Genomic DNA, 26894 nt, shown 5'->3' on the forward strand with positions numbered 1-26894 from the left:
TTGTTTACATTTGAAACAGCAGGATAGCGGATTTGGTGCCAATCTAGAGAAACTTAGCTTCTCAAAAACAAAATTAACGTCTTCATTTATTATTTAAATCATGCTTAATCCTTTCTGGAATTTTTTCGAGGAAATATGCGTTTTAAGATTTACTTCGTAATTTTTAATACAGATATTTTGAGTTTTTGTGTATTTTTGCCTTGTCGCGAAGTGAGAACTGAATTAATTGAATGAGAAATACTCAATCGTCTGTGAAAATCTGTTTCTTTTTTGTTTTGTTTGCTTAATTTTTTTATACATCATTCTAGCTTTATTATAGTATTTGAATAGAACATGTGGCAACGATTAGATAATTCTATTCTTTAAATGATATAAATTTTGTGCATTACGAGTTATAATATGAACGAAATATATACGTTAACTGTTATAAAATTATTTTATTATATAACAGTTGACTTAGTTTCGTTATATAATTATTATATAAGTTAACTGTTATATAATTATTAATACTGTTAAGTGAATCTAGCGCCAGAGTGTCGCTATGGTAAACAAATACTTGAGTGAATTTTAAAGAATGCATTTTTTCTATTGTGGTTTATGCGCTGTCGGCGAAGTAGATTTAATTAAATCCAATAAGTTTAAATGAAATGGAAGAAAAAATGCGTATAATTTAATATTCCAATTTTATATTCCAATACAAGGAAGTCATGTGGTGTACACATCAGATTTTTTAATTTAATGTAAATTTCATCTGTCTATTTAATTGTTGTTCACCAGTGTAAATCTGCATGCACCTGAATGCTCCGTTTTAATTCTTTTTTAACAGCTGTTCCAAAATGGATCAAGATCTGGAGTTTTACCCTGTAGATGACCATCCATCTCCGTCGACGTTTACAGCGTGGGATGCTTTCCTGACAGGTAATCAGGCTTTCTTCCGGGAGCCACCTTGCTTGCTGCCGGATCCGGCCTTCTCTTACATGGACGTCATACCCGAAGAAGATGATATGGAATCTCTTCTGGAATCGGACACGGATGACACCGGCAGCTCCGTTTCTACCGTCATTGACCGTTTTTCTAGGGCCAGTACTGCTAATTCGAGCTTCTCCGAAAGATGCAGCAAATCTTCCACGGAAATGACATTTGATCTAGAGCAGGTCCTCTCACCTTTCGAAAAGTAAGTAAACTTTCACACGAGCAATTATCGTACATATAAAATAGTAAATTATACACATGTGTATTATATTTGAAGAACTTAAATAATGAAAAATCTGCATAAATGTATGTATATTTCTAGCTTTGTGATAAAACAACGGTACATAATCCTCTTACGGATATGGGCATGTGGAAGTCTATATTTGAAATTTGTTTTATTATCGATTACATATTTTTTAAAACTTAACTAATTTTTGAGTAACAATCTCAACGATTTGAAAGCGAGCAATGGCAACAATCTACGAGGAAAAAAAAAATACACGCACACACACAACCTATTTATCTCCAGCGCACGGAACTGTGTATCAGAAATTGTAAAGTTAGGCTCATTTTAAAATTATTTTGCGACATTGCTATTGAACTGAAATTTATGGTTGAAGTGCGAAGAACATGATATTTAATAAATAAAGGTTACCTACAAAATGTTAAAGAAACGCCCCTTTGGACGTAATTTAAAATCTGAGACCCTTCAGTTTTTTTTTTTTTTTTTTTTTTTTTTTAAGATTTGGTTTAATTTATAGTTTTGTAAATTTTAACTTCGAATTTGTTTTATTATCTGTTTCAAATTTTGTAAAACATTAACAAATTTTTATTAACACAACGATTTCAAAGCCAGTAATGGCAACACTGTACGGAGGGGGGGGGGCGAGACTGTCTATCGGAAATTCTAAAGATATGCTGTTTTTAATTAGTTTGTGATATTGCTCTTGAACTGAATTTTATGGTTTAAGTGTGAATAACACTATATTTAATAAATGAAGGTAACACGCGAAATGTTATAAATACTCCCCTTTGGACGTTACTTAAAATCTAAAACCTTTCAGATTTTTTTTTTTTTTTCTTTACGTTGTTTTTTGGTTTGCTTCTGTTCTACTCCGATTAATAAACATGTTTTCTCACCCCGTTCGTGTCCTTTCTTTCTTGACTTCTGCGTCGTCACTACTGCGCGAGGAAAGCATTGGCCATGCATTCTTATGTGATTTCCTATCGTTTGGGTGTACTCTGTCTCTTCCGAAAGTTTGTGAACGCTGTGCTGATACACCCAGTATATGGCAAAAGATGTGGAATCAGATCTGTTTCAATGTATATCAAAAACGCTTGTGATAAGCTTATCAAATGTGAAAATACTTGGTACAGGTCAGTTCGACGCCAACGGTTCGACGCCAGCGTTTCGACGCGAGGTCATTTCGACGCAATACTTTTTTTGCTTTTGTTTGACGCCATAATTTTCGTATTTTTATTTATTTTTAGAATAAGTTTGCATCATCATTGAAATAAATTTGGTGTCATCATCATTTGGTGTTTCTCACCCCACATTATGGGAATTCGTAGATGGTATCAGGCGCGTTCAAAAATCAATTAATCAATGCTATTAACAATTTGTACGTGGAGATGAACCGCCGCACAATCGGAATAGGTATCTGCGAGCTGATATGAGAATTAAAGTAATAGTTGAAGATTTTGAAATCGAGAAGTAATGGAATATCATGAAAGGTGTGGCGCATAATTTTGCAATGGATTAGTATAATAACAGTTCTGTGATGTAATCCTATTTATCTGTAATCTTATTTATCTGTAATCTTATTTATCTGTAATCTTATTTATCTGTAATCTTATTTATCTGTAATCTTATTTATCTGTAATCTTATTTATCTGTAATCTTATTTATCTGTAATCTAATTTATCTGTAATTATATTTGTCAGCAATATAATACAACTACCTTGTAACCATATGTTTATTTACCATTTGTGTATTTTGCCTTTTTGATGCTGTTTTGTGAAATAAATAAATAAATAAATAAATAAAAACCTTTCTCGTGTCCCGGGGCCTTGATGTTGGCGAGGGGGCTTCTCGCTAATCTGGGACACAAACAAAAATCTAGAACACTTTCACACATATAAACACATATATTTATTTCAAATATGCATGCAAGGAATCGCTAATTCAATAAATAACAATCAGTCATATTACTTATTTATATTACTTCATATTTATTCTAAAAATAAATAAAAATACGAAAAAAAAAAAATATGGCGGCGAACTACCCCTGCGTCGAAACGTACGGCGTCGAACTGCCCCGGGGTCGAAACGTTGGCGTCGAACCGTCGGCGTCGAAACGACCTGCTTTGGAAAATACTAGTTACAAAAGTTTTTGTTTTACCAAAGTTAGCAAATTAATATTATTACGTCTACCCACAAAATTAAAAAATAACTATTCTTTTATGTTTTTATAGCTTTTAAGTAACATATTAGCAACACGCTTTATTTATTTTGTTGTTAAGCAAAAAATCGACATAATATGCCAGTTTTTGTATGCTGCTTGTGCTTATTTTTTATTATATTTCACCCTTAAATCCTTATGTTTTTAGGTTGGAGAAAGAGTTAGATGCAGAGGAGCCAAAAGACAGTGAGGAGTTGCAGAGTAAAAAGGACACTCAGAGGGGGCCAATAGTAATTATAACTAACAGCAGTAGTTGTGAAGATGTTTACAATGCAGAGGAAGACGAGACTTCTAATGAAGCTGAAGTTAAAAAGGACTTAGTAACTGGAGATTTAGATACAAATAATGTAAATAATCTGAAAAATGGTGTAATCTCTGACTGCCAGGAGAAGAATACAGCAGCTAAAGATGCAGCACCCGAAACTTTTAGTAATGAAATAAAAAATTCTGGAACTATTCTGTCACCACCTGTTCCTTCAAGATCAAAATTATCCAGCACATCGAAGAATTCCGAAAAGCCGGTGAAAGCAAAAGGTAAAATTGGGTCGCCGCCTACATCAACCCCTAAAAAGAAGTCTTATCCCACCCCCAGTGTGCCTCCAAGAATGAGTAAACACCTTCCAGCTCGTCGAACGCGTAGCGATCCTGGCTCTTCTGATCAACCCTCTCGCATTCCGAGGCCCATATTTACTGGCAATCGTTCGTCCGTTTCGCCCACCATCACTAAATCCAGTCCAAAAGGCTCTCGGAGCCCAAAGATAAATGTAGCTAAGAAATCAAAGGTTGTTGAAAATTCTAAATCGAACAGTAACAAGCATTCTACTTGCATCGAAATCCAAGATGCTCCATCAGAACCTGCGTCTTCTGAAATTGAGCTCGAGCAGAACGAGGGAACGTGCCCAAATGAAAATATTTTTGACGAAATTTCAAAAGAGATTGTAACAGCTACCAACAACGGGGATGTGAAGGAAGTACCATCCGTGGATAGCAATAGTTGTAACGGCCATGAGGTTTTTGTTCGCAGTGAGTCTGACGCTTCCAATATTTCGAAAGTGGAAGTATTCAACAATGCAATGCCCGTCTTCGAAAATTCACTGGTTGATTCCGCTGCAGTTAAGGAGGTTTCAAAAGAAATTTCGGGTACTAACCCTTTCAGAATGAGTGAAACGAATCCATTTAAGGGTGGCACAGATTGTAAAAATCCATTCTTGAAAACCACTAATCCATTCGAGGACACAGTGGAGGAAATTCCAGCTTTGCAATCAAAAGGTCAAATATCATCGACTTTAATTCCTCCCCCAATTCCTGAGAGGTAAGTTACAAATAACCTTTCTAAAATTGTTTTAATAAAATAAGTTTGATTATTTTCAATACGAAACATTAAATTAAAGATACCGTTTGTAACCTCATCTCCTCCGGAACGGCTGTGTCCTGGGCTTAGCGAAGCACACCGTCACGTCCGTGGCACGCCATTTTGACCATTCGCTTGTTCGTGCGACTTGAATTAGCCGAGATATTAATTAAAAACTAATTTTCCCCTACGCTTTCCCACTTTCTTTCTCGGGTTTTCCCTATTAGAGGGATTTGGCTACGTACAAAATTCTTTTTTCTCGAATATCTTGGGAACGGCGCCGAGTTGAATTTCGAAATGCATATCTCCCGATTCCAAAAAATTCTCCGAATCCATCGATACCGGTTTCTTCTTCGTACGACTTTAATTAGCAGAGATATTAATTAAAAACTACGAAAACATTAATTTCCGCGCTCATTTTTCAGAGTGGCAACAGTCTCGGTAGTCGCTGGAGATAAAAATACATTTTCGAAAGCGACGGGTTGGGGGCAGGGGGACAGCTGCCATCCTCTCGAGCGTAAAATAAACAAATATTAAATTCAAGGCCTTAAATTTTAAAATAAACACCTGGCAGGCTACTCATTTTTGCTTTCATTTTTGTTTTCATAAAACATTTGTGACAGCAGAGCCATTACTAACTTTAGTCACTTCTGAGCTCAGAATAACACACCGGTGTCATGGTAAAAACTCCAGTAATCTTTTGGTTAAGATTAACTTTCTATTTTTAAACTATGCCGTTTGCTGTTAAATTTGCGTAACTTTCAGGTCTGAGCTAATATTTCGAGATGAGCGAAGATGCTTAACAAATCTCGCTGTAAAGGTTTAGATTAATAGAGTTACGTTGTATGGATTCGTGGATTTGGAGTGATTGATGAGAAAACTTGATGAATAATCAAATCACGATTTATTCGTCAGTATTACACGGGGGAGTTCCAAAGACGCGTTACAGTCGGCAAAAAACTACGACGAACACGCTGAAATAATCAGCAACACAGCTTTCAATCTAAAACGGTGAGCACAGCTTCACGGCAAAGCACTAAAGTGCAGCTCCCGATTCGGTTGATCACTCTCGAAGCTCAAGGCACTACTACTAAATTCAAAGTACTCTAGATACTGTACACGATAAACTGCTACTCCTCTTACAAGAAGGATTTATATAGATTTTGACCTGCCTTGGAGAACGTTCTGGGGCAAACCGGTAAGAATTCATTCTAGAATGTTCTCGCTTCGTCTATGACATATCGCCAAATGGACGATTTCGCACCACGTCTGGTAACCCTGTCATTCATGTCTGTTTTCTGGCACCCTAAACCCGCTTTGCAGGGAAGGTATGGCTGGGAATTTTGTAACAATAGTTTACAGGTAAATTTTATTACAGGTAATTAATATTCACAGATAAATTTAAATAGTTTACAAGTTTACAGGTAAATTTAACAGAGTGTAGGTTGATTTTGTTTAATAACGTTGTAGAGTTTAGTGTGCTCTGGAATCATCCACAGTGTCTAAACTCTTGGTAGACATTAAGCAAACCATCCCTACGTTACAAATCATCCCTAAGACCCTTTATTTAAAACTAAATAAGAACAGAATTCATACTTTGTGCTTACAACTCAGCCAACCACTTACGACAAGATAATTTAAAGTGGCCACTTTAAGTTATCATATGGTAAGATATCACTTGTGTTAAGTCAAATGTAAAATTTAATTTGAAATAAGTTAATAGCTGAAGGCTTCACAAACTGCTTAACGAAAAGTTGGCTCAAAGTTTAACTGGCGTGGATATTAACTCTGAGCAATAATAATGCAAGGTCTGAAGCCTGCAAATCTGTATCTTGTCTAGCAACCTAGGACTATAACCTCGAGAAGTAGAATACGCTCCACTTTACAATCTAAAAACCTCACCTTAAATACAAGCACACTAGATTTGCATTCTGGTGGGAAAACGGAAGGGAGAAGTGACCGTAAAGATCCAAAACCTAAAATAACTGGTATAACACATTTCTCTTCTTAACCGTTATTAAAGAGTCTCGGGGCTAATAGCTAATAATTAAAACAATTACGTATGACAAACATCAATTCATTTATGAATTAATGACGCAAAAGAAATAATAAAAGTGAGAGAATTGTTTAGTTCGCGGGAATCGTTCTAAAAAGTTCTTACTGTAACGTTCGTTGTGTCACATGCCCTGCAAAAAAGAAAAAGAATGTTTATATTTTGGCGAATCTCGCATCACCTGACCTAGAGGAGATGCTCCATTTTGAAGAATGACTCATACCATCTGTTACACTGGTTAATTAACGTAAAAGAACTTTATGAGGTTAATTGAATTTTAATTCATTACATTTAATAAAGTTTTAATTTATTAGCATTTTTGTTTTATAGTAATTTTAATTTAATAAAGTTCAACAGGGATATAATTATAAATAAAAAATTAATAATTGTCACAATAGTAGTAAAGTAAAAATACAATGAAAAAGATTATGGAAATATTGGAGGGAAAAGAAAGCCTAATCTATTAGGGGTACTCAATTAGGAGTACCCTATAATTATAAAGGCCTATGCCCTTTGATTGGAATGGTGGTTAGCATTGCTGGCTGCCATATTGCTTGGGCCAAGTTCATTGTGCTTTAGAATGTTTGTTAATGTGTCTTAATAGTATTGGGGCAATAGTGCTCAACAAAAAGACAGAATGGGAGATGGGAGACTCTTGGAATCGTACTCCCCGGGGGGGGGGGAGGTGATTCTCCTTCAAAGTTTGGACAGTATTATGCAAAATTATTCTGTCACCCATAAGGTACCCAAGATCCATGCCAAAGACAAAACACGATCCTAGCCACAAAAAATTCGTGGATATTTTATGTGTTGTTTGTGGAGGATTTACTATTAGACAAGTGAATATGTCACAATAATTGTGAATAAGTAAAGAGTATACGAAAGGAAAAAGGTTGCGAATCGCCGATCTAGATGTAAAAAACGAGAAACGTTGTTTATGTATAGAATTATTTGAATGATAATTCATGCTATATTAGTAACGCAAGAAAAATCTTCATTTTTTCTAGCAAAGTAAAATGCATATTTGTATGTATGTATATAAATTAGCAGTGATTTGATTTTGTGCCCCTAACTGAAAAAGGAACTAGATGGCAGCACTGCCAGCGCTTCCCACGAGTAGCCGTTTCTCGCGTCCGCTGCAGGTTTTCTACCTTGTAGTCCTGTGTATAGATGGCAGCACTATCCCACAAATTGGTTAACTGAGATTTATTCCACAAATCTCTTATGTTCTCTCCAATAGATGGCAGCACTTCCTTATTAACTGGGGATATCTCTTTTTTTGCCTTGCAATTGTTTTCCTTACCGATCATTCTCCTCTTTCGTCCCCCCCTACCTATTTTGATCCGAGTAAAAAGGTTTGCTAATGAATACCCATCACTACTGACATCGGAATCTTGAAAGATAACTCAATTATCCCATTCTTTGTTCTTGCTGATGGCTCTCGAGTTGCGTCTCAAAATTCACGCCTGTGCATTCTTTCTATCGTTCTCTCACTGCTTTTCAAACAAATTACGTTTTCTCTGTACTTAGTGCTTTGTGTAACATAAAACTAAAAAAGAACTCTGAAAAAAAATTACTTTTCTTTTTCTTAGTTTCTCAGTGCACAGAGGGGGATATCGGTATCCCCCCCCCTCTCACAATAATCATTGACAGCTTTATATTTTGGAGTACGAAAATTTGCGTAATGGAGAAAGAAAACTTCTACAAGACACGGAGAAGAAAATGTTCCTCAAGGAATATGCTATTTATATATGCCTCCTCAAGGATCTAAGCTATTTTTTATTGATAGACATATATTTCTCACCCATTTTCGTCTCTTCCAAGATATTTTCATCACCTATTTAAGCAGAACCTTTTTTAAAAATCCTTTACACTTTTCAGATTGTTGCCACCACATATTATCGCCCGGTATTATATTTAAAGAAATTAAATAATGAAGAATCTGCATGAATGTACGTATTTTTATCACATTTTGGTAAAACAACAGTACCTAGAGCTATAAGGTTTTTCTCCCGTCTTCTTATCATGCTTTCGTGGCGTAATGGTCAGCACGCTTGGCGCGTATTCTAAAGTCCGAGGTTAGAGACTCACTTTCATAACTCCTGCTTCGAAATATCATAATGTCTCTACAGTGGCTAACGAACTAAAAAAAGTGGTGGATGATGATTCTTCACCACCAGGATTTGGCGACTGGGTCAGCTAATCTCCAGTCGCCCATTAAAAAAGGAAGTATATAAAGTATTTCTTACCGCCTCTTAGTGTGCCTTCGTAGTGTGATGGTCAGCACGCTTGGCGCGTATTCGAGAGGTCCGAGGTTCGAGTCTCGGCAAGGGGATTGCTCATTTGTCACATGTCCAGCTTCAAAATAACCTAATGTCCCTACAGAGACATCCAATTTTGAATAACGTAGTCTTCCACCCGAATGGGCGCCTGCAAGTCTGAACTTGTTTTATTGTCTTTTTCATATTTTATAAACGGCACACCAGCGGCCGAGCGGTAAAGTCGCTGAACACTCGTAGTTCGATCCGAGGTTCGAATCCCGCGAACGGGCTGGCTGCATGGGCGTTTTCGTGGTTTTCCCCATGTGTAACGTGTATACGAGTCAGTTTCCCTTAGAAAGTCCTCCACGAAGGCATCCCTTCCCTTAGGCAGATAGCCCTAGTGTGCTTTGCCATAATTAAATAAACCAAACCATATTTTATAAACCTTTAACGGCATTTTGTATAATTTTTTTTTAAAGTATCGTTTTCCACTGTCAGATTTAAAGAATCAATACAAAAGTGAGAGGAGGTACTTCAGGAAACATTTTATTAACGGAAAATGCTCATAGAAATTGCTCAAAAGAGCTTCTGTCAGTTGGAACGCAGGCTTCACACCTACAGGGACTGACGCACATTTGCGAGGACACCGGGCATTTCCCGAATATCGCCAGCAGCAATGGCGATCCTGGACACTAGATCCATATGGGTTTCAGTGGGGCACAGGAAAAAGTCCAAACACGAGAGAGATCCGGTGATCTTGGTGGCCAAAGTATGGAACCACCTCGACCCATACGTCCCCCTGGAAATTTCGTGCTTCGTGTAACCAGCAATCCTCTCGGCAATCCAGTGTAGAAAATGCCGATGGTGCGAGGCCTTTTTACACGATTTATTTACAATAACACGTAGCAGCTCGCCGTTTGCATACATTCTATGACGATTATTGCTCGTGCAGCTGCCTTTTATCACCCCCCGGGCGATTGACTCAGGCGAATGCCTGGGAAGTACTGGTTAGGATCTGTATGTAGGCAGTCTCAACCACGGGGGTATATAATTTGACTTCACAGGACTAGAGCCCGAGTATTGTACTCAGGTTGGTTCAGGCTTGGCAGGGACCGTACTGGTACTGTCGTGTCTGTTCTTTCGGCTGTGGTGGAGCTATATGGTGCATTTGTCGACTGAGTTCCCGGGGGTTTGACCCCATTCAGTTCTCGTGGCGGGGACTGACAAAGTGAACAGAGCACCTTTCTACAATGTGGTTTTGCCGATGGAGTGGTGCCCGGAGGCAAGGTGACAGAGTATCAAACTGGCAACGTTTTCGTTCTGCCAATGCTTAGTAAAAGCCGAACGGGGACTGCGGGGGTTGCGCCCGCGGGAACGAGGTCCCACGGCCGTTGGATACATCAAACTCTGAATGGGTCCCGTATAATGAGGACCTGGGATGGAGGTCCCTCACCTGGTGTGTCTGCCTTTTATCACCCCGTAAAGTTTTGTCCACTTGCTCAAATTTACTCTGTATAAGCAGTGTACGTAAAGGTATACGAGTCGCGTATTTCCGAAGAACTGCTTTTGCAAAAAAAGTTTCATTTTGAATTAACTATTAATGCATGAAAACAATGCTTAAACTAGTAATTAAAATTTATATCTGGTCAGTTCACACACACACACACACATATATATAATATATATATATTTTAAACTTTAACTTCAAAGAGAAGCTCACAGTCAAGTTTATTCTGCTGCAAACTGACGAATCTGGTTCGAATTTTTATAACAATCGTACCAAAAATTATTATTATTCGACATGAGCTCGAATCCTGATCTTCAAGTCCAGCGGTGTCTTGAGTGGATTAGATCGCTGCAAACGAGTAGTTCGTCCAAAGTTAGGTCCTTGCAAACGAGTTGGCTGCATAAGCTTCGCGATTGTTAAGTGAACTGCAGTAAAACACGCCAAGCCAGCGATTCTCAAACAGTGGTACGCGAAGAGGCAAAGTATTTTTAACTAGTAAATTCAAAAATCTCGTGAAGAAAAAGAACAACTGACAGAAATTTCCTGTGGCGAAACTCTAACTGAAGATTTAAAAAAAAAAAAAAAAAAAAAAAAAACTGAAAGGTTTCAGATTTTAAATTACGTCCAAAGGAGCGTTTTTTTAACGTTTTGAGTGTTACCTTTATTTATTAAATATCATGTTCTTGGCACTTAAACCATAAAATTCAGTTCAACAGCAGTGTCGCAAAATAATTTTAAAATGTGCACATCTTTAGAATTTCGGATACACAGTTCCGCGCGCTGGAGATGAAAAGGTTTCCCCCCCCCATAGAGTGTTGCCATGGCTCGCTTTTAAATCGTTGAGTTTGTTAATCAAAAATTCGTTAAAGTTTTACAAAATATGAAATCGATCATAAAACAAATTCCAAATTTGGGCTTTCAGATGCCCATATTCGCAGTAGGCTTACGCCATTCAAAATTGGATGGCTCTAGGTACCGTTGTTTATCACAATGCGAGAAACATACATACATTGATGCAGATTCTTCATTATTTAATTTCTTCAAATATAATACAGGGCGATAGTTTTTGGTGGCAACAGTTTGAAAAGTGAAACGGACATTCAGAGTGATTTGGCACAAAGTCGGAAAATGAAAATAATAGTCCCTCAATGCAGATTTATGCAGATTCTTCATTATTTAATTTCTTTAAATATAATACAGGACGATAGTGTTTTGTGGCAACGATTTGAAAAGTGATACAGCGTTTTTAAAGTTTTCAACGCAAAATGGCAAAATGAAAACAATAGTCCTTCAAGGACAAAGTCCCTTTGGACTAAAGACACTTGCCATATAAATACCTCAAATTTATATTAAGACATCAAATGATGTATAATTGAAAATGCACTGAAATTAGCAGCCTCTTTAAGTAAATAAATTTAAAATTTAATCCATGGAATTTAATACTTGAAAGAAACAGAAAAGGCAAATAAAACCTTGTAGTCAAAACCTTTAAATTTGCATAAAGCTTAAAACTTAACAAAATAATTAACCTAATATTGAATGCCAAAGTATGTGTTGGCTGCAGGGGCATTTTCATGTTTCACCCAAGTGCCACTAAAACGAGCCAGTTTCCTTTAGAAAGTCCTCTACGAAATCATCTCTTCCCTCAGGCCAGAAATCATCTCTTCCCTCAGCGAGCCACTAATTTTTTTGGCTATAGAGAATTAAATACGCAAGTAGAAGGATTATTTCTATTATTAATGCTCGAAATACTCCATTAAAAATATAAAAAACCATGCTGTTTCAATAATTCTGGACGCTAAAATATGATCAGATCTTTTGAAGGTGATTTGGGAATGTATAGTTTTTCGATCATATCTAAATTCGGATACTGCATTAAAAACATTTTTGACATTAACTAATTACTGTTGCTTCGATGAAAGGCGCTTCAGAAAACACAAAATAATAATGCACAATCTGATCTAGACACCACATCAATTCCTGGTACGGCCTATTAAATTATACACATTTTTCCTGCATCTCATTTAAAATTATTTCCTCGAATTTCATCAGAGATAGATTTCTCATTCAATTAATTCAGTTCTCACTTCGCGGCAAACCAAACACATATAAAATCTCAAAACATCTTCATTAAAAATTGTAAAATACAGAAAATGAATGAAGAATAAATAATGAAGAATCTGCATAAATCTACATATGTTTCTCGCATTGTAATAAAACAACTGTACGTAGAGCGATCCAATTTTGAAGAACTTAAGTCTCCACCCGAATATGGGCATTTAGAAGCCCGAATTTGGAATTTGTTTTATTATCTATTTCATATTTTGTAAAGCTTTTATGAGTTTTTGATTAAGAAACTCAACGATTTCAAAGCGAGCAATGGCAACACTGTACGGGGAGGAAAAAAATATATACTATATATGCTATAAATATATAATATATATATTATATATGTAGTATATACTATGTTAAACTATATATTTTTTTTAAATGACCCGTTAACTACTCATCGTATATGTCCCGTTTTTACTGCTCATCATAAAGTCGCCAAAAGTAGCCAAATCCCGTGTGCACCGAATACTAGGATTAAACCAATAACGGCCCGCTTCTCTATTTCTATCTTTTTCCCGGCGATGTTTCATCAACGTTATCGAAGATGAAAGACAAAATACTGTGCAACGTGCTATACTCGTCATAAATTTGACCTTCGACCCACTGACTCGGTGTTGCCAAACCACCGAGTAAACGAATCACGGGTTTTTTTTTTTTTTTTTTTTTTTTTTTTTTGTACTCCAGGTACTTGCTACTATGGCTCCTAAAAACCGAGCTGACGCATCAATTACTTTTTCCCCTCCCGGCAGTTGCGCTAAAGCAGTGCGAAGGATACTGGGATACAAGACTGGTTGCGCTAAGTGAGTGCTCACACAAGACTTTCTTTGGCTCATATCCCGGCATCGCTTGTTGCGCCAGCCTGGATTTTAGGAGCTCTACTTGCTACTACTCATTCGTTCTGCACTATGCTCTATGGTTTACTATCGATACGATACATACGAATGTTTTCTTGGAATCTCGCGCTTTTTTTTTTATTTCATCATCGGCAGTTCACAACAGCGTGTTTTTTAAATTTCAACGATTTTAACCGTGAACAACCAGCGTATTATCCGCACTGGTGGATAGTCCGCAGCTTCAAAAATTCGCATTTTAAACACAGATAGTCCGCGGACTATACGCACGACAAAAATTGGTAGTTTCCAGCGCGCGAGACAGTGTATCGAAAATTCTAAAGATATGCTGTTTTAAAATTGTTTTGGGGTATTGTTGTTGAATGGAATTTTATGGTTTAAGTGCGAAGAACATGGTATTTAATAAATAAAGGTAGCACACAAACCGTTAAAAAAACGCCTGTTTGGGTTTCATATATATATATTAATTTTCTTTTAATTTATCTTATATTTCATGGTTAGGTAAGATTTTTTCCTGATATACACCTGCTTTTGAGGCCCGGTGCATCGCGCAGCAGCACCACAGGTCCGGGGTTCGATTCCCGGGGCGGCTGGGCAAGGTCTACTCGGCCTTTCATCCCTTGATTTCCATCACTTGGGTCGATAAAATGAGTAGTGTTTAGTCAGTCCCCAAGCTATTATTTGTATTAAGAATGTATTGTACGTTAGAGAGAAAAATGCAGTCGGAAGTGAGAGGGTTTAGTCTCGAAGCTCGTGTCCCAAGGACTAAACATTGGAGGGGCCTGCGACAAGTTGACCACTTGTTCAGGGCATATGCTTACGCACTCCAGGGCCTACGGTCAAGAAAGCGGATTTCGGGCACTGCAGGCCTTGGCCTATTAGGGCTGTTACGCCGCTAAGTTTAGTTTTTTTTTTTTTTTTTTTTTTAGTCCAAAGGGATTTGAATCCCGAAGGACTATTAGTTTCGTTTTGGCATTTTGCGTGGGACTCATAAATGTCGGTTCACTTTTCAAACTGTTGCCACAAAATGTTAGAGTCCTGCATTATATTTGAAGAAATTAAATAATGAAAAATCTGCATAAATGTATGTATATTTCTCGTATTGTGATAAAACAACGGTACATAGAGTCATCGAATTTTGAATAACGTAATCCTCCAACGAATATGAGCATGTGGAAGACCAAATTTGAAATTTGAAATTTGTTTTATGATCGATTTCCTATTTTTTAAAACTTTGACGAATTTTTGATTAACAAACTCAAGGATTTCAAAGCGAGCAATGGCAACGTTGTGCAGAAAAAACATTTTTATCTCCAGCGCGTGAGTCTCTGTATCGGAAATTCTAAAGATATGCTCGTTTTGAAACTATTTTGCGATATTGCTGTTGCACTGGATCTTATGGTTTAAGTGCGAGGAACATGATATTTAATAAAGAAAGGTAACACACAAAATGTTAAAAAACGCCCCTTTGGACGTTATGTAAAATCTGAAAGCTTTCAGATTTTTTTAATTAATTTTATTTTATTTATTTATTTATTTTAATTTTATGCACTTGCTTTTGTAAAGACTTGAAAGAAGAGTGTCAGAAAGCGAAGAGAAATCACGAAACCATAGAAAACAATCATTTAGTAAACTTTCCGGCCGGAAATTAAATTTACTTCCCCACGCCTTGCTTTTGTACGAGATGTTGACCTCGAAAACACGATGAGGATGGCCGTTTTTTGTTATGGTAAAATCATAACGGGTGGGGGGGATGCGTGTGAGAAGAGTGTTCAGAGACGATAGACCGCAGAAGCGTGAAGCCACGTAAGAATCGTTTTGCCCCACTACTCGCGCGGTATTGAAAAAGAAATGCGTGGGCGAGAAAAACTGTTTCGAATGTTTTTTTTTTTTTTTTCTCTCTCTCTCTCGAAATTTCTGCGGAAGAAAATTTTTTGAAAGAAAAAAAGTTTAAAAACTTCCTTTTGTTCATCGCTAGACCTTCGTCCACTCACCGTTACGGCGCCGCAGAAGAGAAAAATAAATATAAATTTCGAATTCCTGTGGACTGAAGCGAGGATTGGAGGTCGGGAAGCTGTCCCGCCCACCGAAGCCGGAGTATCCTTCTGTAACGTCGACTCCAACGAACGATGAGCAAATTTACAACAGCGGTTCATTTTCGCAGGATGCCACCAATAAGCTGTAATGTTTCTGTTTAAATTGAAACATTTTCATAACTTAACTAGCAGCTACGCGGCCAGCCTTCGTCTGGCTTTTAAATGTACCGGGAAAATGCCTGAAGGGAACACCAAACGTTAAATTAAAAAACTGCGCAGAATTTGACTCAGCAGAACAAGTTTATCAAAAAAAAATATGCATTACATATAACAAAATTGAGATGAAATGAGCAATATCCCTTAATGCAAATATTAATTATCAATAAATAATTAATACATAAGTAATTAATATCCCTTAATGCAAATATTAATTATCAATAAATTAATATATAAATAATTAATATCCCTTAATGCAAATATTAATTATCAATAAATTAATATATAAATAATTAATATCCCTTAATGCAAATATTAATTATTAATAAATAAATTAATCATTTTCCGGTTGCCTTCTCTCGACAAACGCTCAGTATCTAAGATAAACATTAAATTTAAAAACTGCACAGAACGGTCGCCCTCATTGTTCCCAGTGGCAACAGTGCTGATTTTCAACAGTCAACAGTCAGGTATACAATTGAATGAAAATCTGTTGCCGAAACCACATTTCTAAAAGAATGAAACTAAATGATACGATAAAATCGAAAAGATAAAATAAAATAAAAATCTGATTCGAGTTTTGAAAAAAAATCGCTTTGAAGTGTTCTGGCTCTTGTCTAGATGCACCTATGTGCCAAATTTCGTAGCCCTGGGTCTATTAGCTTACGCGGGCAGGAACGAAAAGACACACAGACTCTTTCTTTTATTACACTGAAGTGACAAAAGTCATGGGATACCTCCTAATATTTTGTCGGTCCTCCTTTTGCCCGGCGAAGTGCAGCAACTCGACGTGGCATGGACTCAACAAGTCGTTGGAAGTTCCCTGCAGGAATATTGAGCCATGCTGCCTCTGTAGACGTCCATAATTGTGAAAGTGTTGACGGTGCAGGGTTTTGGACACGAACTCACCTCTCGATGATGTCCCATAAATGTTCGATGGGATTCATGTCGGGCGATCTAGGTGGCCAGATCATTCGCTGGAATTGTCCAGAATGTTCTTCCAACCAATCGCGAACAATTGTGGCCTGGTGACATGGCGCATTGTCATCCATAAAAATCCCATCGTTGTTTGAGTACGTGAAGTCCATGAATGGCTGTAAGTGATCTTCAAGTAGCTGAAGGTATCCATTTCCTGTCAATGATCGGTTCCGTTGCACCAGAGGACCGAGTCCATGCCATGTAAAAACAGCCCAGACCATTATGGAACCACCACCAGCTTGAACAGTGCCTTGTTGATAACTTGGGTCCACGGCTTCGTGGGGTCTGCGGCACACTCGAACCCTACCATCAGCTCTTACCAACTGAAATCGTGACTCATCTGACCAAGCCACGGTTTTTCATTCGTTTAGGGACCAACCGATATGCTCACGAGCCCACGAGAGTCGCTGCAGGCGATGTCGTGCTGTCAGTAAAGGCACTCGAGTCGGTCTTCTACTGGCAAAGCCCAAGGAAGACAAATTTCGCCGCACTGTCCTATTGGACACGTCCCTCGTACGTCCCACATCGATTTCTGCGGTTATTCGACGCAGTGTTGCTTGTCTGTGAACATTGACAACTCTACGCAGACGTCGCTGGTCTCGGTCGTTAAGTGCAGGTGGTCGGCCACTGCGCTGTCCATGGTGGGATGTTATGCCTGAAATTAGATACTCTCGGCAAACTCTTGACACTGTGGATCTCGGAATGTTGAATTCCCTAACGATATCCGAAATGGAATGACCCATGCTTCTACCTCCAACTACCATTCCGCGTTGAAAGTCTGTTAATTCTCGTCGTGCGGCCATAATCACGTCAAAGCCTCTTCACATGAATAACTTGAACACAAATGAAAGCCCTGCCAAAGCACTTCGCATTTATACATTTTCTACGCGATACTACTGCCATCTGTATATCTGCATATTGCTATCCCATGACTTTTGTCACTTCAGTGTATATGTAGAGATGTCTACACTGTACATTATTTCTAGAATTAGCTGAATGTAAGCAACTTTGAAAAAGAAAAACAATTTTAGTCCGCGGCATGTTCACTTCTTTAGCTTAATTACAGAGGGGACAAAAGGAAAACTTTAGATTAAATTCTAATTCAGTGGTTCCCACCTCTTTTGAAACCTTTTTTGTTCCCCCAGTTTTTTCATCGACCCTTCCCCCCCCCCGATTGCATTTTGCTCTTCAACGTACAATACATTCTTAATACAAATAATAGCGTGGAATAATTTCAAGATATTAAATAAAGACAATAATATGTACAAGTGTTTTGGAGAAGAATGGTTTATTGGATTTATGTTTAATTCTTTTTTGTATGATTATTTTTTAATTTACAAATATAAACAGTTAAAAAAAGCGCTGATATTTATCGCACAAAAGTTTCATTTAATTAATATGATGGCTGTACTTGATGGATAGATGTAATATTTTTAATATTTACTGTAAAAATGTTGAATTCTTCCTGGGGGCTCATGCACCTTAACACCCTTAAGATCTTCGAATATGTAAGAAGCGAAGACAATCCTACACTGTATGTTAGCTAAGAAGATCAGATCTTATTGTGATTACCATCAATAAAACCACTTCTTTGATTTATCGTATTTGTAGCAGTGGTATTATGTATCAGTGAAAATATTTTACAGTATTTCTCACAGAGTTGCAAGTTTATGAAATTTAGCATTTCGCTGTCTGTCGTAACTGAGGTTGCAGTACAGGCAGATAGACATCACTTGCGTTTGTTCAATCCAGTTTTTAAGCATAAAGCTCCGAAAAGCATTTATAGAAGTTTAAAATTTCATTTTTTAGATAAAGAATCTTAGGAATTTTAATGATCTTCCGGCTTAAAGATATACTTTTTTTCTTTTCTAATACATTTTGTTATCACTTCATCAGGCGGTATATTTCATTTCTTGAATCGTGCCACATAAGAAGAAGCCTCGCATTCTTTTTTTTCTTTCGTTTTTGTGATTGTGATCCTATCTAAATCCAGTCAATGAACTCGAGATCTGTCAAAAACTCTACTGAAAAGTAAAAAAAAAAAAAAAAAAAAATATTGAAGAGCATCCTTTCGAGGCCAATACAGATTTTTTTTTTTAACAAATTGATATCTTTTGTCTACACATAAAAAACCCAGGTAGTTTTAAGATGACATTTTTTAGACATAATTGGACACAAATTTTAAACTTTTGCGCGAAGTGCTGCACCTTCTTTTTCTTTCTGAAAAAAAAAAAAAAAAAAAAAAAAAAAAAAAAAATCTGATCTGTACACCACATGACTTTCTTGTAAGAAATATTGATTTTATACGCACTTTTTTCTTGAATTTCATTTAAATTGATTGGACCGAATTAAATCTACTTCGTCGACAGCCCATAAAGCACAGTAGAATAAATGCACTCTTTAAAATTCACTATATTTGTTCACTATAACGACACTCTGAATGCACAAAATCTATATCATTTGAAGAATTATCGTTGCCACATATTCTATTCAAATACTATAATAAAGCTAAAATGATGTATGAAAGAAATTAAGAAAACAAAACATAAAAAAAAAAAAAAAAAAAAAAAAGTTTTTCACAGACGATTTAGTATTTCTCATTCAATTAATTCAGTTCTCACTTCGCGACAAGGCAAAAATACATAAAAACTCAAAATATCTGCATTAAAAATTACGAAGTAAATCTTAAACACTTATTTCCTCGAAAAAATTCCAGAAAGGATTAAGCATGATTTAATTCGCAATAATAAATGAAGGCGTTATTTTTGTGTTGTGTTATTTTTGGCGTTATTTTTGTGTTCTCTCTAGATTGGCAACAGATCTACAATTCTGCTGCTAAATATGTAAACAAATATGTCCGCCTTGTTATATAGAACTTAACCGCACTTAAACAGCTTTTAAATTGTTGATAATTGTACAAATATTGCTTCCAAAATTACAAGAGGCATAAAAACCTTAACCGGAAGATAAAAACAACATTTTAAAGCAAAAAATTTACAATTTACAAACATATAAGAGTAAAGAAACTGAGATCACTGAGCCGGGTAACAGAGTGGATATATATATATATATAAATATATTTATATACGTTTGGTGCGGCCGATTGCAACCAAAATACGAGGTGCACATCTACATGTCATAGCAGTCCTATGTACAAAATTTCAGCGTTCTGAGGCTACTCGTTTTTGAGTTATGCAAGATACGTACGTAAGCACGTACGTACATACGTTTGTACAGACGCCAAGAAAAATTCTCTTCAGAATTCATTTTAAAGCAGTTTTATAATTTTTTTGGAGGGAAAGAGCCTTTTATTCTGTCCTTACGTACAGATATCACGCAATAACATATTTAAATTCGATAGCTGTCAAAATGGATATTTTCGTTGAAATATGTTGCCTGAAACTTTTCGCGGTAATAATACTTCCTTTTTACTTCGTACAAGGAAATAAAAAAATAAGTATTTTCTTTTCATATTTACAAAACAGTCAGTTTATTTTAATAGAAGTAAAATATATAGAGGTCTTACCAATAATGTAAAACGGTTTTCCTCTGAATGAAGAATAATGCACTGCTTTGGATGAAAAATAATCCAGGACTTTAATTTTATTAATTCTAAACAACTAAGATGACAGCGAAAATAGTCTACGAAGAAACTGAGATTCGACAGAAAGCGATGTCTTCCTTATTTTGCTTTAAATTTATTCTATATAACTGAAATAAAAACTCTATAAATAAATAAACAACACCTCAAAAAAACCTCCTGGTTTCAGATTTTAAATTATGTTTAAAGGGGTGTTTTTTTAGTGTTTTGTGTGTTACCCCTTATTTATTAAATATCATGTTCTTTGCACTTAAACCATAAAATACTGTTCAACAGCAATGTCGCAAAATAATTTTAAAATGAGCATATTTTTACAATTTCCGATACACAGTTCAGCGCGTTGGAGTTATAAAAGTTAATTTTTTTTTTTTTTTTTTTAGTCCAAAGGGATTTCAGTCCCGAAGGACTATTGCTTTCGTTTTGGCATTTTGCGTCGGACTCATAAACGTCGGTTCACTTTTCAAACTGTTGCCACAAAATGTTAGAGTCCTGCATTATATTTGAAGAAATTAAATAATGAAAAATCTGCATAAATGATTGTCTATTTCTCGCATTGTGATAAAACAATGGTACATAGAGCCATCGAATTTTGAATGACGAAATTCTACTGCGAATATGGGCATCCGAAATCCCAAATTTGGAATTTGTTTTATTATAGATTTTATATTTTGTAAAATTTTAACAAATTTTTGATTTACAAACTCAATGCTTTAAAAGCGAGAAATGGCAACGTTATATAGAAAAAAAAATACTTTTATCTCCAGCTCGCGAGACTGTGTATATCGGAAATTCTAAAGATATGCTTAATTTAACATTATTTTGCGATATCGCTCTTGAACTGAATTTTATGGTTTAAGTGCAAAGAACATGATATTTAATAAATAAAGGTAACACTCAAAACGTTAAAAAAAACGCCCCTTTGGACGTAATTTAAAATCTGAAAAATTTCAGTTTTTTTTTTTTTTTTTTTTTTTTTTCCCCAAGCCTATTGTTGCCATGGCTCGCTTGGAAATCGTGAGTTTGTTAATCAAAAATTCGTTAAAGTTTTACAAAATATGAAACCGATCGTAAAACAAATTCCAAATTTCAAGTTTGGTCTTCCACGTGTCCATATTCGTAGGAGGATTACGTCATTCAAAATTCGATGGCTCTAGGTACCGTTGTTTTATTATAATGCGAGAAATATACAAGCATTTATGCAGATTCTTCATTATTTAATTTCTTCAAATATAATGCAGAACTCAAACACCGGGTGGCAACAGTTTGAAAAGCGAAATGGACATTTATAGTGATTCAACGAAAATCGCAAACCAAAAACAGTAGTCATTCAGGGACAAAGCCCCTCTGGACTAACAATTTTTTAAATTCTGAAAGCTTTCAGATTTTTATTAGGCCCAAAGGAGCGTTTTTTAACGTTTTGTGTGTTACCTTTATTCATTAAATATCACGTTCTTCGCAGTTAAATCATAAAATTCAGTTCAACAGCAATGTCGAAAAATAATGTGAAAAGAGCATATCTTTAGAATTTCCGAAACACAGTCTCCCACGCTGGAGATAAAAATGTTTTTTCCCTCCCGTACAGTGTTGCCATTGCTCGCTTCGAAATCGTTGAATTTGTTAATCAAAAATTCGCTAACGTTTTTACAAAATATGAAATATATAATAAAACAAATTCCAAATTTGGGCTTCTAGATGCACATATTCGGGTGGAGACGTACGTTATTCAAAATTCGATGGCTCTGGGTACCGTTGTTTTATCACAATGTGACATACATTTATGGAAATTCTTCATTGTTTTATAAGGTATTTCTCCCGCCTTCCTAGCGTGCCTTCGTGGTGTAGTGGTTCTGCACGCTGGGCCGGTATTCCAGAGGTCCGTGGTTCGATTCCCGGCGAAGGCGATTACTAATTTATCATCTTGCCTGCTTCCAAAAAAATGCCTAATGTCTCTACAATTTAATTTCTTTAAATATAATACAGAGCTGTTATATTTGGTGGCAATAGTTTGAAAAAGGAATCGACATTTAAAGTTTTCAACGCAAAATGCCAAAAGAAACTAATAGCCCTTTTGGACTGATAATAACTAGTGATTTAATTATTTTCCAGCAAATTATGGATTTATTATAATTTTGAGAAATAATGAATGGTCGAAGGTCACAGAACGCATCTGTGATTTATAAAATTGGGAACAATATTTAGAGTTGAAATTTACATTTTTGTCTTTCTTTCTGCAGTGCAAGAAGTTAGAATTATTGCAAAGAACATAATTATAAAAATAAAGAATTAGAATAAATATATGTTTATAATATCTATAAAATCATCCACTACGAAAGAGGAATTATCTCCAAGGTTTATCATTGTCGTATCTGAAGGGAGAGACATAATTATCTGAAAATTAAACTAATTGATATTATTACCAAGCTTTTGCTTAAATATTGTAATTATGCTTGCAAATGATTGGAATATTAAATTATACGCATTTTCTCCTGCATTTTCATTTAAACTTATTGAATTGAATTAAATCCACTTCGTCGATAGCGCATAAACCACAACAGAATAAATGCACTCTTTAAAAGTCACTATATTTATTTACATAGCGACACTCTTGCGATAGGTTCACTTATCAGCGATACATATCATTCATTTTCTAATTCAGAATGCTTAAAAATTATATTTAATCGTTTCAGCATGTTCCATTCAAATACTATAATAAATCTAAAACCACGTACAAAAGAAATTAGACAAATAAAAACGAAACACTTGTTGTTGCGAAGCTTTGTTTCTTTAGACTGGCAACAAATGCTAAGTTTCAAATGTAAACAATATGGCTGCTATAGTAAAAATTAGGGTTAGCCGCACTTAAATAATTTTTAAATTGTTGATAATTCTACAAATATTGCATGCGGGTTAACTAAAGGCATAAAACACTTAACCGAAAGATAAGAACAAAATAATTCAATCATTTTGAAAGCAAAAAATGCACAGTTTGCCGATATATAAGAATAAAACAACTGAGCTCTTGTATATATGAAATGTAATTTCTCATACATTATTTGTTTTGTGCAGCCGGGGCAACAGGAATGAGACAAATTTTGGAATATAAAATGGTAGGTTTATTTTAGCATCCATCTCACAAGCGTTTCTTTTCGTACCTTGAGCAGAAGCCCTATTTATACATATGTGTGCGTCACGAGGCTCGTCCAATCAGCGATATTAATTGAAATCACGAGGTGACGCTATCTTCCCATCAGGAGTGTTCTTAAAGACTTTATGTAATATGACAGATTTATGAGTTTGGCGATTTGGCGGGCGCCAACAGGTTAATATATTTTATACTAAAGAAAGGATTTCGCCAAAATTTAGGAACAGGGATGCAATTTAGGTAGAAAATCGCCAACACATTATTAAGCAATATTATTAGAATTTAATTTAATCAATTGATTTAAAAATATCATTACATATATATATATATACTTTTGGTGTGGCCGATTGTCACCAAAAGGGAGGTGCAGAACTACTTCATGTATCTGTCCTGTATACAAAATTTGAACGTTCTGAGGCTACTCGTTTTTGAGTTATGCGAGATACGTACGTACAGACGACACGAAAAATTCTCTTCTGAATACATTTTAAATCAGTTTTATAATTTTTTGGGGGGGAAGTGTCCTTTATTCTGTCCGTACGTAACGCCAAAACATCGTTAAATTGCATTCGATAGCGGTCGAAATAGACATTTTCGTTGAACTATGATACCCGGAATTTTTCATGATTACAATACTTCTTTTACTTCGTACAAGGAAGTTAAAAGTAGTCCACACCTGGATTTTAATGTAGTTCCATATACAAGACTTCAACGTTCTGTGACAATTATTGAGTTATGCGAAATATATACGTACACATGTACGTATCGATAGTAGGTTGCCATTTTGAATCCATTTTACAACCCGTTTTGGAATAAAGAGGCCTTTATTTTGTCCGTGCGCTCGAATGTTGCCAAAAAAATACTCAAAATATATTCAGGAACGGTTATAATAGACATTCCGTTTAAATCTGAAAACCAAAATTTTCACGATCGCAAAACTTCCTTTACTTCGTACAAGGAAGGAAAATCTCAATATTTTTATCAAAAGGCAGATGCTGCATATGAAAAAATACCGAAACGGGAACAAAAAAAAAAAAAAAAAAAAAAAAAAAAAATTCGCTTCTTCGGAGAATTTCCTGTCTCTGTCTGTGATAAAATAAGAATGACGGGACTAGGTATCATCTCATGAGAATTTTTTTTTTTTTTTTTAATGTGATATCAACTAAAATCTACTGCGTTACATTCTAACGATAAGGTTTCTCGGGTGAAACTAGAAATAGTTTTGCGTTTTTGTGCAGATTTTTGTGGCATTAAATCATAAGAGATTCTTTCTTATTTCCGGAACCGTATTGAGCAAGCTGACTTTGAGTTATGCGACGAGAAAAACCTGATTTAAGTCTCCTAATAAGGGTTCAAAACACGCATTAACGTCAAAGTGCAATTTCTTTTATTTTTGACACTCACCATAAGCTTTCAAATGAAAATACGGGGGAAAAAAAAAAATCTGAAAACTTTCAGATTTTACATTACGCCCAAAGGGGCGTTTTTTTTTAACGTTTTGTGTGTTACTTTTATTTATTAAATATCATGTTCTTCGAACTTAAACCATAAAATTCTGTTCAACAGCAGTATCGCAAAATAATTTTAAAATGAGAATATCTTTAGAATTTCCGATACACAGTCTCGCGCACTAGAGATAATTTTTTTTTTTTTTTCCCCCATACGATGTTGCCATGTCTCGCTTTGAAATCGTTCAGTTTGTTAATCAAAAATTCGTTGAAGTTTTAAAAAATATGAAATCGATAATGAAACAAAGTCCAAATTCGGGCTTCCAGATGCCCATATTTGGGTGGAGACCTACGTTATTCAAAATTCGATGGCTCTAGGTACCATTGTTTTATCCCAAAGTGGCACACTGATTGAATAGAGCTTCGAAAAAAGTGCATTGTTGTCAATGAACTGACCGATGAGATGCGGAGAAACAAAGAATACAGACTCTCAGTTGTCCTAGATGATCGGTGAGCCCGATCTGGGCACACCTAGGGTTCGCCGTTTGATTTTAGGCAAGATTTCAAGGTAAAAATTTAAAACTAACATAGAATAAAGAGATTAGCATACAGCCAAAAAAATAACAAAGACATTTCTTTTCAAACAATTCCTTTTATACCTTAAAAAAAATCTGGAAGATTTCTTTGAAAAAATGAGGATCTTAAAAAACTAAACATGGCTAAAATGTATGGACTAGTTTGTGATGAGCTGCCATCTACTATAAATAAAGAAGGTTCAGAGTAACGTATAATAACCTATAAATCCTTTTTCGTTCAATTTTCCTATGCGTAAAGAAGGAAATGTTTAGGTGTGACAGAAAGGGTTAATAAATATAGCCCAAATTAAGTTAACATTGAGGAGCTAAAATTTCGAGAGCTAATATTTTAAAAACTACCCACGCGATTTTTACAAAACTGGGCAGTTTGGCGTAATTTGAGTCGTAGAATCGAAATATGAAAAAAAAATTGGCATGTCATTTCAGGAAAAGCCCTATTTTGTGTGAAAATATCTGCATTAGAACAATGCTATATATAAATCTAGTACATATCCTAAGTCGCGCTTTCGAGAGAGAAAAAACGCAAGCTGAATTTCGTCAGTCTGCCCAGTAGAACGAGAGATATTAGAACTGTCCCTTCCCCCCCCCGCAGTGTACATAAGCTTATGGAAAGAGAAGAACGGTAAAATCGCTGAACACTGGTCGTTCCGACCTGCGTTCGATTCCAGGCAAACGCGCTGCTGGATGGGGTTTTCCTCATGTATAGCTTGTATACTAGCCATTTCTCGTAAAAAGTCCTCCACGAAGGCATCCCTCCATTAGGCATCCTCCCTCGCATGATTTGCCGTAATGAAATAAAGCAAAGCACATTTATATCAATATCCTTAAATGTAATAAATGTAATAATTACGTTATTTAATAATATATGATTTATATAAATTCATAACATATAACATTTAGTATAAATATAATTTAATAAAATAATTAACAATTTAGCTTAAAAATAACAAATTCTAAGACATACGTACGTAATTTATTTTCTTGTTTATTGCTGTTACTAGTTTAAATATCTCCGAGGCTTCGTCGTAAATCTCTACGGCGGCCCTCGCTGACACGTGATAACAGCGCCACAGATAATTTTTTATCACAACAGTTTGTTTTGAGTGTTGAAGCGTACTTGAATGCAACTACCAGGATTTACAATACATATACATAACCTTAAAAATACAAAAAAAAAAAAAAAAAAAAAAAAAAAAAAAAAAAAATCTGAAATGTTTCAGATTTTAAATTACGTCCAAAGGGGCGTTTTTTAACATTTTGTGTGTTACCTTTCTTTATTAAATATCATGTTCCTCGCACTTAAACCAT

At 35.6% G+C, this 26894-nt stretch overlaps 1 protein-coding gene and 1 long non-coding RNA gene across 2 annotated transcripts in view; one reads left to right on the top strand and one right to left on the bottom strand.

Annotated features, from left to right (window-relative positions):
* The window catches only part of LOC118188453 (uncharacterized), a 537164-nt gene that overhangs the window by 144279 nt on the left and 365991 nt on the right, over window positions 1-26894 (top strand). Inside the window, exons 3-4 of the mRNA XM_085812498.1 lie at window positions 827-1174; window positions 3583-4746. Of these exons, the coding sequence (XP_085668624.1) occupies window positions 827-1174; window positions 3583-4746 (1512 nt within the window). The remainder of the gene's footprint in view (window positions 1-826; window positions 1175-3582; window positions 4747-26894) is intronic.
* Window positions 649-26644, bottom strand: LOC146999044 (uncharacterized). Its single transcript, XR_015040082.1, has 2 exons — window positions 26555-26644; window positions 649-1164 (listed from the first exon to the last, which is right to left on the bottom strand). It is a non-coding gene; the product is annotated as an uncharacterized LOC146999044 (long non-coding RNA).

Source organism: Stegodyphus dumicola, chromosome 1 (genome assembly GCF_044657685.1).
Source record: "Stegodyphus dumicola isolate Sdum_Otavi_A_Nest chromosome 1, ASM4465768v1".
In the NCBI taxonomy this organism is placed as follows: domain Eukaryota; kingdom Metazoa; phylum Arthropoda; class Arachnida; order Araneae; family Eresidae; genus Stegodyphus; species Stegodyphus dumicola.